The 13,015-nt window shown below is 41.3% G+C and overlaps 1 protein-coding gene across 2 annotated transcripts in view; it reads left to right on the forward strand.

The window, feature by feature from the left end:
* The first annotated feature begins 2,294 nt into the window (after positions 1-2,294).
* The window catches only part of VAPA (VAMP associated protein A), a 30,951-nt gene continuing 20,230 nt past the window's right edge, over positions 2,295-13,015 (forward strand). Inside the window, exon 1 of one of the 2 annotated variants that reach the window (XM_083518801.1) lies at positions 2,295-3,219. In XM_083518801.1, coding sequence (XP_083374927.1) covers positions 3,144-3,219 — 76 coding nt within the window. In that variant the 5' untranslated portion in view covers positions 2,295-3,143. The remainder of the gene's footprint in view (positions 3,220-13,015) is intronic. The other variant, XM_083518803.1, reaches the window with a different exon arrangement.

The raw sequence follows: 13,015 nt of genomic DNA on the forward strand, positions 1-13,015 counted from the left end.
GGCTTGAGGTAGTTGCATGGTGCCCACTGCATGTAAAAACTAGACTGTTCCAAAGATAAACCACTTACTTGCCATTTATATTTTCAAGTTAGCTCTACATCTATTACTATGCATCAATGAATTATGACTTTGGGGTGTGCTGGGGGAAGGGAAGCAGCACAAATCATTGAGCACTTTCAGGAAAGAAGACCAGTGCAGATTGCAGAAGATGAGAAAACAGATGTACTGAGTCAAGGCTCTGAGAGGGGTCCTGTAGCTTTAAGAATTCCATAATATGGCAGGTTTTGCCTAATACTGTTGTCCTCATTACAATATTAGTACTGTAATGGAAAAGTGCTGCAACTGGCAGAAAGTTTCATGTTATGCAGCTCTTAAAGGTACCAGTGTCTGGACATGGCAACCCAAAGGATTTAACCATGGCAAGATGCATAAAGCAGCAGAAACAGCTACTCGTAAGCTTTGTCTACTATTAAAGCTTAATATTACTTTATCATGATTCTATGATTACAAGTCACACAAGATCTGGAGGAGTAGGAAAAGGTTCTCCCCCTCTTTCTCCCTCTCACAAACAAAATGCAGAGACACGTACATTGTATCGGTTGCAAGCTCCAATCTAGCAAGTTCTCATTAGTATCACCCATACCGTGGCCCTATGAATAATTCAACAGGAGGCTGTCAAAGATTCCGTCTATAAAACTATACAAGCTGACTGAAAAGGAATAAATGTTTTATAAATCACCTCAGATAAAAATGCAAGAATAGTACTTCATGATATGGAACTAATTGCATGTAATTACATAAGATATTTGCAATAAACTGAATGCTGACTAAAAGTAAGAACAGAAGTAGGTTGATTATATTAAAAATTCAGTATTATTTTAAAAAATTGTATCCTCCCAATTTTTGGATTATGAAAACAATGAAAGTTATACTGACATTTCAGAAAAAATAACCCTAACAAAAGTCCTGTTATTATTATTTTTTAACTCAGGGGAGCTATGTTGGAGATTTGGGCTGCAAGCCAATGCCTTACCTTCAAATCAATAAAGTAAGAGCCCTCTCCCGTTCTTGATAAATATCCATCAGGGCAACCAAATCTCACTCAATCCCACTGCAAGGCCTTTTCTGCATCCCTTATTGCCTGTTTGCACTTTAAAGGCAAATTTGTGTTCCTTTTTGCTCTATTTTCCCCCCTGAAGAAAACACCCTTGCCTCTGGTAGCTGCCTTGTGTTTGCACTTAACCACACCAGCATTCTCTATGATTTGGTGATATGTTTCCTGTTCTGCTGTATACATTCTAGTGGAGCTTTCCACTGAGCACTACAGCAAGACTTTCTTTTAAGTAAACAAGCATAGGACTGTGGTTAACATGTCATGCATCCTGAGCAAGACTCATAATTCCTGTACCTAAACTAATATTGGCACAATTGTCTTTTGAGTTCAGATGCTTGTAACTGAACAATTTCTAGTCAGTTACATTTTAGTGGCTGCCCCAAGATCTGTTCTTTTCTCTCTTCTTTTCCAGGGTTCCCTGTACAATTGGGTACGTCAACATCTATATTTTGTTCTCATTGTGACAACATATATTCATTTTAAATGTGATACATTGATTGTAATTCTACTATGTCTGCAGTGGGCGTGCCAATGCTTTTATTATTCCTCATACAGTATATTTTTATTACCACTGCAGTTTAATTCTGATGTGTTCCCCACCATATATTCCAAGTGATAGCTGCTTATCAATAAAAGTATGTGGAATTGCTTGGAATTTTATATATTTTCAGATAATTCTGTTATCAGTATTTCCACACCCACACCCTTGTGCCAACCTCAATTAGAGGGTCAAGGTCTCATGGTGCAAAAAACACTTTGCCAAAGGAAAATGGGCAAAGATAGTGAGGAGGCTTATTCTGCTAAACAGATTGTGCGATCTTTGCAAATTTATAGCCAGCCCAGCAATATTTACGGTGGTAAAAATAACAAAGCAAGCGTTATTCAAAGAACTCAAGTGAAAAATTAATAAATCCAGTTTTCCTTTCTTTCTGATCCTCAGCGCAAAACATGTTATCTGTTTCGAATTTCACATTAAGCATTTAACCCGGCCACTCCTGCCACACGGGGGCAATTAAATGTCCCCAATCCCCAGCACTCAATGTACAGAGGGAACAGAGACCCGGACGGGCTACCTTTCTAACCCAAGTCAACTCCGTTTCTCCTTTGTTTGGCGACTACAACTCCCAGCATGCAACGTCCAGAGAACTAGAGAGCGATGCATTCTGGGAACCAACAGTTCCCAGGCCGCCTCCTTTTCCGCTGTTGGAGACTCCCGATGCTTTAACCCTTTGGTGTCATTTTCTCCTTTCGGTTTGTCCCGAGTACCACACTGTATCCCCCCACCCACCTCCTCCGGAGGGGAGAATTCCTTTTTGACTGCCAAAAACCCAAACTTGTGGCGCCTTCAGGGCGCGCGTGACAGCTCTCCTCCCCATCCCGGCCCACGTGAGAGGAGGAGGAGGAGGAGGAGGCCCGCGTCTAGCGACCAGACCTGTCAACCGACCAGGGGGCGGGGTGGGGGGAAAGAGGGACGAGCAGGCGGAGACTCGAAGCGGCGTTGGTGTTATGTGTCTTGGCGCGTGGCCGTGCGCGCGCGCGCGCGCACGCACGCACGGGCCTGCCTGCCTTTCTCCCCATAGGCTGACGTGCGGGTGCCAGAGCTTGAGGCGGCCGCTGCCCTCGCGCCCGTGCCGTCGTCGGCGTCGAACGCAGTGCGCTGGGCAGCCGCGCGGGGGGTTCCTCACAGAGCGAGCCAAGTCCTTAACGGGAGAAGAAGGAGGGAAGGAAAGCGGGCAAGAAGAAAGCTGAGGCGGCGGCGGAGAGAGAGAGAGAGAGTTTGTGTGTGAGAGAGAGAGAGGAGGAAGGAAGGCGGCGCGCGCGCCTTTCTGTGCGCGCGCGCCTCTAGAGGGAGCAAGGAGGAGGAGGAGGCGGCGGGCGCTGCTGCTGCTGCTACGACTGCTACTCCTCGGTCGGCGTCCCTTCCCTTCTCTCCTTCCTCCCTCCCTCCCCGACCGGAGTGTCCTCCCTTTACCTACCCACCCACCCTCTCCGCCTCCTCCTCCCGGACTGAGCGAGCGAGGGAGCAGCGATGGCGGCCGCCGGGGCTCTCTCCAAGCACGAACAGATCCTGGTCCTCGATCCGCCCACCGACCTCAAATTCAAAGGTACGAGAGAGCGAGAGAGCGGGCGGAGGAGCAGGAATCCTTCCCAATGGGTGGGGGAGGGCGGCGGCGATACCCAAAAGGGTGGACGGGGAAAGGCAACTCTTTCCTCCCCCGCCCGGCGCCGTGTTTAGCGGTGGGGCGGAGAGATGTGGGGCGGGGAGCGGAGCGGGCGGCAAGAAGGCCTGGTCCAGCCGCCCTCCTTCCAGGGAGATTCGGGTGGGAGGTTTGAATCGGGAGGGACGGGACGAGGCGTCGCCGTCGCCATCTTGCTCTCTCCTCCTGTCTTCTCCCGCCCCGGTTCGCCGTCGGTGTGCGGTGCTGAGGCGGGAGCCTCTCTAACCTCCCCCGCTTCCCCGACCTCCTCGCGTCACCCTGAGCAGCGGGCTTGGCCGGCCCCAGTTACGGCTCCATCCGCCGGCGGAGGGCGAGAGAGGGAAGCTGGCCTGGCGAGTCTGCGGAGCCGGCCTTAGGCGCTGCCAGCTCCTCCGCCCCTCCCCGGGCTCCTCTTCCGCAGCGCAGCCTGGACCAGGCCCTGCTTGGGCCAAATCGGCTCTTGGCCGGCCACCAGCTCGCCGCTGTCAGAGGCGTGCGGGGACGGCTTTCGCGCCACCCGTGTTTCCACGAGAGGCTCAAGATGCGGCTGGGCAGCCCTTGTATAAGATGGGGGAGGGGGAAACTCTGCACGTTTCCTACATTTCCAGGCGGCGCCTTCCCTTCCCCCGATTTCGTTGCCACCTCGATTCTTATATTCTGATATACCTGTAGTCGAGTGGTGGTATCTTGCACCAACGCCCTCTGACGTGTCATGTAAGGAGCTCGGTAATGGGCGTTTTCCATAGCAACGACACTCTTGATATTGGACACCTTGGGTTTAGTGAACGACACGTTTTTGTTGTTGTTGTTGGCAGAAATAAAAGCTTCCCCTCCCCCCGCCCCGCAGGTGTGTTTCCTGAGACCGTGCATCGAATATAAGAATCGTGTACAAAGTACAGGATAAGTTTCTGTGCTTTGAGTATTTGTTGCTTCGGTATTCGGTGTGTTCTTATTTGCAGAATGTTTCTAATGCAATATATACAGAATGTTAATTTTTTTTTAGTTATCCCCCAATATAGCAGTGATATAGATGGTGATGAAATTGTAATGCCATTCGGAAAAGAGCCAAGATTCTTGGAGGGTAATTGCCAAAACACAGTAAACATACTCTGTTAGTCATAAAATTATACTCTGTCTCTGATTAGCACTAGGTTGAATGGATGGCTTTAGAAACATCACAATCTAGGTCTCAGTTGTCTGCTTATAAGAGGAATTAATATTACTTAAGTTACTGAGTTAGGTATAGGGAGGACTATAGTAATACTATAACCTACCTTGAGCTAGATTGTAACTCTAACTGAAAAATATATCATTTTGAGCAAGTTTGTAATATTCAAAGGTTGATTAATGGGAGTTTAGGGGAGCAAGCAGTTAAAATGACATATTAGTGTTAGCTTTTTGGACACTTGGGGTGATAAAGTAATCTTGTTGCTCAAAGAAGGAAGTTGTGAATTCAGGTAGCATTTTATAATTTAATTATTTTATTTTATTTTTTATATTTTAAATAGCATTTCAGAATCCTCAAGCTCCGTTGCAACTTGACAGTCATAAATCAGTTTTAGTTTAAAACCTCAAGCTAAACTCATTGCTTGGGAATCTCACTATTTTTTTGTGAAATTTACAGATAATGTGTTCAGGAGGAAGATATGAAAATTTAGACTTAATTGATAAAAGTTACTCATTATGAGGTTTTATGTGGTGAAGGTGGGATGAAGGGTAAGATAGAATGTTGTGGAAACATCTGTGGAATTCTTATAGACTCTGGCCATTGAAAGTTTGTGTGGCATACAGCCTGAGCTGATGTGTGTTTACTCAGAAGTAATTCCCAGTAAGCTTTATTAGATTTACTCCCAGGCAAGTATACGTGGGTCTGCAGCAGGCCTTCAGCTTTGGTTCTTGCATTACCTAGGGAAGTCATCTAGTTGAATCAGTTAAGGTTTACTTCAGAGGAATTTTTGAAGCATCTACCTGTTGGGAGGCATGCTACTTTTTAAATCAGTTTTTTTTAAAAATTCCTGATATCATGTTTGCATTTTTAGAATAATCTGTAGCATAAAACCAGATAGTGGTTTCATTATAGCACCTGAACACAACTCAAAAGTAACTTAAATGAAGAACATTTGCTTTCTTTGTATAAAGCCCAGTCAATGGCATTTTCAGCTTAAAAAACAACAACTTGGATGGCAAAGCTGAAGGTGTACAGTCCTTAGCTAGGTAGAATACATAGATGCACCTTACCCTTGGTATGTTGGACTATCCTAAGTCTGTTTATTCAAAAGTAAGTTGTCCTGAATTCAAGTTAGTGTGTTTAGTACTGTTGCCTCAGTTAAATTTAAATCTGAAATGCATATACTTGTAAGTATACTTGTTTACTCTGATAAAACTTCTAAGCAAGTTTGCTTAGAGTAGTAACCACAATGTGGTAATGTACAGTGCATGTAAACCAAGTGTAGGCCTATTGAGTCTTGTCCTTGAGTCTCACTGGCATATATAGACATTTGTATAAGTAAATATACAAATATTTACAAACGCCAGCTCACTTGGCCTGAAAGTGAGATGAGCACCGCAACCCATAGTTGCCTTTGACTGGATTTAACCATCCAGGGATCCTTTACCTTATAAGTAAAATGGTTGTCATTGCCAAATGTATTGAAACAATTAAGTAATGGGATTTCAGTTTGTTTCAGAATACAGAAGGATCTGGACACATTCTCATCCAGAGCTCTGATAAACTGGATTTCTGCCACAATCTTAAAACAGGTTTCCCTAGCAAATAAAGGCTTAGGACAGAATATATGGAGTGCTGTGCCAGTGCAATATCACAAATATGACCTTATTCTGATATTGCAGGCAGACAATTCAGTGCAAATGTTTCAGATCAGGATGTAAGTGCTACAGGAATCAGCATAATTTCAGTAGTTATGATAACCTGACTTTTAGACATACTGCAGCTTGTAAAAAATTGTTTAAAGTTAGAGCAAGAATTGTGATAATACAAAATAATTTAAAGTTTATGACACAGTTCCAATGATGTTTTGACATTGCTGACAATGCATTGGCATTAACATATTTAGAATAAGGGTAGTAGTTACACTGTATCCATATTTAAACCCGAGAAAAGCTTATACTATTAACACTTTTTAAAAATTGTAATATTATGCTGAAACCGGCTAGAACTCTTTACATCATAATTCAAAATAAAAGATTTTGCTGCAGTTCACCCTTTGAGTAGTACAAACAAATGGGTCACTTTCATTGCCTTTGTATGTTGCTGATAATGCAAGTGTGCTTAAGTGGTAAACAAGACAAAAGTATTTCAAATATAAGTTCAAAATTATTATTTTACGTTCTTAAGTTGAGCAGTCAGTGCCAGGCTGTCTTTCTCTGGTCAGGATACATTGATTTTGAGTTAATAGCTTATTGTATTGCCATAAAATTTATTTTAAAATGTTTCCTTTGTAAAAAAAAATATATATTTCTTAATAAAAAGTCTCTTAAATCCAGTAATGATAAAACATTCTTAATAACAATGGATGATGTTTAGTGCATAACTGCATGTGGTTAAGTTAAAATTGAAATAGATGGGCCTCAATCATGAATAGCGATGTTAAATCCCTCAGATATCTGATTTAAATTTTATCATATAGTAGGGCTGAAAGAGATGTCTGCCTTGGAAAGGAATTACCAGCTGAAATACTTGGCTAGGTGGCCAATAGCTTGACCCAATAGAAGACACCTTATTGTAACTATGTGCTATATCCTTAAGGGTGAGATCCATTCTAGCTTGAATGGGTGTCCACTCATGTAATGGGGCTTCCCCTTACGGGGGACCCCTTGAAACAAATTTGGGGGGCAGATGGAGGTTCGAGAAGAGCAGTGTTAGAAATTAGTCAGTTGTGTTTTGCTACTGGCCTGAGTCCAGTTGTGACCACATGCAGATCTCCATCTGGCTGGCTTCTCCAGCTTTCTTAAGCTGGTAAGCAGAAGAGCTTGTTTACTGCATTTATATCCCACCTTTTTCTCCAAGGAGTACATGGTTCATTCCCTCCCTCCCTTCTCCCTCCCTACCTCAGCGACCCTGTGAGGTAGGTTAAGAGGCAGTGACAGGCCCAAGGTCACCCAGTGAGCTTCATGACTGAGTGGAGATTTGAACCCTGGCCTCCCAGGTCCTAGTCTAATACTTTAACCACTACACGACACTGGCTTCCTAGATTACTTCAGCTGTGGGGCAGCTACATAAATTAAGTAGGTAAATAAATAAACAGGGGAAAGCAAAATGTCACGGAAGAATCTGAAATATTTTCCTTGAAGTTTGCATTTGTTTTATTCTGGATTGTTTTATTTGATGTTTTAATGTGTTGTAAACACATTATATCTTTAAAATATAAAGCAGTATAGAAATGAAATGAAAAATCATCATAATAAAAATAAATTTCAGTGTTAAAAAATGGTGTCTAGACATTCCGTTGTGGTGACCACAACCTTGGCTTAAGGTGCCATTTGGCGATTAGCTTATATATTGTGAGTTTCTCACACTGGAAAAGAGAAACCAGAAGTTCCATTACACAAGCAGGTTAAATAATTGTATTTTACCCAGTGGATTTAAGTTGCCACACATAACTATTCTCTGTTGGTTACAAGTTTACACTAGCCATTGTTAACACTGCCCATATTAAAGAACAACATTTCATGCTTAGTTATTGCATTTCAAGTACAGGTAGTTTAGTTACTGATGGAATTTCACCATGGTGAAGTCATGATGACATATTTTGTAATATTGTATTGGTGCATCAAAAGGTTTAAGCATTTTTGGAAATCTCTGCAAATAGAGCACAGAGGCTGTAGAATACTTTAGGCTTAACTATAAACTGCAGAATGTTGGAGACTTGGTGGATAATTGTTAAAACTGGTCTGATAACAGAAGTATAGTTCACCATTGCATAGCTGCTGGTATTGCAAAGGATATACACTTACTGCAAATTGAGACGCTTGCACTTAAGAGTAAAAATAGCTCACCATTAAACCCATCCCTCTGCCTTTAAGATCAGTTGCCAAAATTGGTCATTGGTATGTCTTTCATGTAGGCAGGGTTGGAACATTTTAAATATGTATCTGTCATATGTCGGTATGTCTTTTTTAACTTAGTTTATGTTTTTCTCAAACTTAAGACACTGAAGGAAAATAAGTGAGAATTTTCATGATCTGGCTAATGTAATAGCTGTTTCTTGCATCACAGTTTCATATACACACATCTTTCATTTAATTTTTAAGATACCTGTTAGGGGCAAATTGGTATTTGGCTTCTGCATGTCTAATGTGGAGTATTAAAATAGATCTGCATACATGTAATATGAAACAGCCCTCATATTGATTAGACATTTGCATTGCTGTTTCAGAAGTCCATTAAGTGAGATAGTAAATTGGTTTCCTGGGTGCAAAAACTTCTGTGTTGATACATTTTAATTATTTGCAACATCAAATTGTGGGGGGTGCTGTGATGAATGGCACCTACCTTATTCTAAGGTGGAAATATACTGCAAAATATGTTAGGTCAGAAATAGAATTATAGGACTGAAAACAGTGATGAGAGTCTTTTAGAAAAAAAAATCCAATGCAAGTTAGTTTACATATGGAAATTTGCACTAGAAGTTTTTTTTATGTGCTAGAGAATGGTCTAATTTAGCATCTTTATTTTACTTGTATTTAGTAAGCAATGCTAAAAACATTGAAACTGCCAAGTTCGCCTAATATATTTTCCATTTATATCTGTGCATTGTTGTTAATTAAGTTATGAAGTGGAAAAATAAAGCGCTGGAAAATGTTCTGTCCCACATCACTGGCCAAAACAAACTTGGTTTCATTCATTCTAAGTCCAAAACACTTTTTAGTTCTGCAGTCTTAATGCATGTTTACCTTGACATAAATTCTACTCAGTTCTTAAAGTTGCAGTTGGGCAGGTGGGTATTGATTTCACCTTTAATTCCGCAGGTTGCCTTCTTGCATAACAAAGCTACTGATATTTAGGCTATAATTCTATGCACTCTTAATAGGAAACAAGTCCCATTGAAATTGCTGAGACTTTTCAATAAAGATGTGTGGCATTTCATTGTTGAGTCTAATTTCTGTAATTACTGTTTTAGTAATCTAAGATTGTCTAATATTTCCAGAAATTATTGCTTAAATCTTACCAGTATTTCACATAAAATGCACTGGATTATATCAGACAGAATCATATTGCCCATGGAAGAACCCTTCTGCTCATGGAATGATCATAGCACTAAAACAATTTCGTAACAAATTTATGGCTTCCTGTATAGCAGTTGGAAGTCTTTATTTATATTTTATCTTTGCAAATCAATATAGAACACAACAGTATAGGCAATATAGTTAATAACACTGCTAGAAAGTTCTAGGGAGGTTGTAGTATGAAGTATGGTTACAGAAGTATAAAACTGGGAATAAAAATTGTGCGTGTTATAGCTCCGTGGCCACCTGTGCAGCAGTGGTTGAATACAAAGCCAGTTAAAGCAAATTGTTTGGGCTACTTAAAGCTGGGGAGCAGAGGAGTTTGTTAGAAATGTCTTTAGTAGATTTGAGTCAGTTGAGCATGATATCACTCCAGTATTGTGTGTAACTTCTAACCAGAAAGCAGTAAATGTCTAGAATAGTTAAGGAATGGTAGGTGGGAATTAATGCTCTTAATTTTTGTATAATGGTTGCTCATATTTGTCCACCAGACTCCAGTTTAATAAATGCAATGTCATTAGGATTTCTACTGGATGAAATTATTTTGGATGAACTATATAGGGTCATGTATGTCATGTATTGATAATTAAGGAACAACGCTGTGGGTTAAACCACAGAGCCTAGGACTTGCCGATCAGAAGGTCGGCGGTTCGAATCCCTGCAACAGGGTGAGCTGCCGTGGCCCGGTCCCAGCTCCTGCCAACCTAGCAGTTCGAAAGCATGTCAAAGTGCAAGCAGAAAAATAGGTACCGCTCCAGCGGGAAGGTAAACAGCGTTTCCATGCGCTGCTCTGGTTTGCCAGAAGCGGCTTAGTCATGCTGGCCACATGACCCGGAAGCTGTACCCGGAAGCTCCCTCGGCCAATAAAGCGAGATGAGCACCGCAACCCCAGAGTCGGTGATGACTGGACCTAATGGTCATGCGTCCCTTTACCTTTACCTTTAATGAACAACTAGATCATATTGTGAAATGTTAGTCAATCTAGGCTAATAAAAGGATTCATGATGCTGGTATGATGTGGTACTTCATTCCAGAATAATTTGTCTAATGCGGCTCAGCACATCATACCATTATATTGTTGGACAAAAGCCTTGATAATATTAATGAATGCAGCATAAAAATCTCCATAGGACAGAGACAAGAGCCCAACCTCTCTCAGACCAAAGGTAGCCTTTCATGAGGGGAATTCTGTGTATCTAGAAGCAGCATACCATATTTTAACTATACAACAGCAAAGAATAATGTGTTCATCAGTAATTTCTCCTGATGAAGGAATAATTTTGACTTAAAATGCATGGGGTTCTTTTTCTGTCAGTCAACTTATTGCAGTATCCATTTGCTGGCTTTTTGTGCTGTGTTTGCTTTGGAACCTTCATTTTTGTTGGTCTGCTAAAATGATAAGCTGGTTGTTGAAGTAAGTCCTGACATATTTGTTGCAAACATTAGGTGTATAATGGGTTTGATCTTGGCTGGGTGTGTATTAACTGGGGCTTACATAATATTATTTGCTTAGTTCATCATATCCTAAGAGTATCAGTATGTTGCATTTCCTGTAGTTGCTTATCTCAGTTGGTATACTGCTCTAAATTATTAATGTGATTTTTAGTGTGCTGAAAATGAAGACAAGGTAAGTTGACTTTAAAGGAATGTTGTAGATTCCTTTGAAAAAATCATTTTAATTTTAAAGAGTCTGTTAACAGTGTGATTAAATAACTTCATGTAGGAGAAAACATTTTATTTTCCCTGTTTATTATCTCTTCTTATCTTTTCTTTGCTTACAAAGTGATTTAAAGCTGGACAAGTAGTAGTAGTATTATTTGAAAGTATGACTTTTAAATATATGAGTTACTGTTCTATGTAACATACAAAGTAACAACAAAAATAAATTTAGTTATCCAATTTCTATTTGTATGAGGTAATACATTGGCAGATTATTATTATGTATAATGCATGTGATTCTTTACTAAGTAATATAATCAAGATAAATCCTGAAGAACCTTAAATTTGGGTACTTACCGAGGGATGGGAGACAAACAAAAGAGTTAAGCCAGATGCTTCATGGAATAGGTGATCGTTAATGAGGAACTTGAAGGAAAATGGTGCCACCACTTGGGTGTTCTTGGCTTAAATGGGGCAGCAAGGGAGAGCAAGTGGGATCGTTCTTAGATGAGGGTCCTTCCAGATGTTAAGATCAGCGTTCGAAACTACCATCTTTCTAGGCACATTTAGTGACAGGGAATTTCATAAAAGTAAGCAGTTTCTGAGCTTTGGGTACAGTACTGCTCCTAAGATTTCAGATTAAAACTGGCACTGCGGGTCTGGGAAGAGAAATTCCTCCCCACTAGACTTCCAATAGATCTAGGGGTCATCTTATGGAAAAATATGGCAAGTCTTAGATTTGCAAACTGGACACTCAAGGTGGGTGTCTCTGCCATCAGTTGTACATGCCTTTAACATGTGTCAGTTGTGGTGCCAAAAAAGATATATTTATCTGAAGGAAAGGATGTGTAGGGAAAATTCAGGGCTTGTCTGCAGAGTGGAAGTAAAGAAGGACCTTTTTCTGCTTTCCCGCTTCCAACCATTCTCTGAAGACTGGAGAAGAGATTCTCTTAAGAATACAATGGTACCTCGGGTTACAGATGCTTCAGGTTACAGATGCTTCAGGTTACAGATTCCGCTAACCCAGAAATAGTACCTCGGGTTAAGAACTTTGCTTCAGGATGAGAACAGAAATTGTGCCGTGGCGGCAGCAGGAGGACCCATTAGCTAAAGTGGTGCCTCAGGTTAAGAACAGTTTCAGGTTAAGAACGGACCTCCAGAACAAATTACAGTGGTACCTCAGTTTAAGTACTTAATTCGTTCTGGAGGTCCGTTCTTAACCTGAAACTGTTCTTAACCAGAAGCATCACTTTAGCTAATGGGGCCTGCTGCTGCTGCTGCGCCACCACTGCACAATTTCTGTTCTCATCCTGAAGCAAAGTTCTTAACCCAAGGTACTATTTCTGGGTTAGCGGAGTCTGTAACCTGAAGCGTATGTAACCCGAGGTACCACTGTAAGTTCTTATCTCGAGGTACCACTGTATTAGGGAGGTGGGCAGGGGAAGCATGGCTTTGTTTTTTGCAGTCTTCAGATGAGGACTAGCAGCAGTTCATTCACTTACAGCTTTGTATTCTTGTTATTAAAAAGTGTGCCTAGACATTCCGTTGTTGCGCCTATAACCTAGGTTTAAGGTGCCATTTAGCTCCTAGCTTTCATATTTTAGTTTCTAACATTGGTTAAGATTACAGCTCAACCATTCCTGCCCATTGGCAATGCTGGTTAAGGCTATTGGAAGCTGTAGTCAAACAGCATTTGGAGGGCACTATGTTGGTTACCCCTGCTCTAAGAGTATAAGACCTTTGGACAGGCTGAGGATAATAGTAGTTGAATGACTATAGGTCATGGACAATGGAGGTA

This window comes from Podarcis liolepis (assembly GCF_965112155.1).
Source record: "Podarcis liolepis genome assembly, chromosome: 8".
NCBI lineage: Eukaryota > Metazoa > Chordata > Lepidosauria > Squamata > Lacertidae > Podarcis > Podarcis liolepis.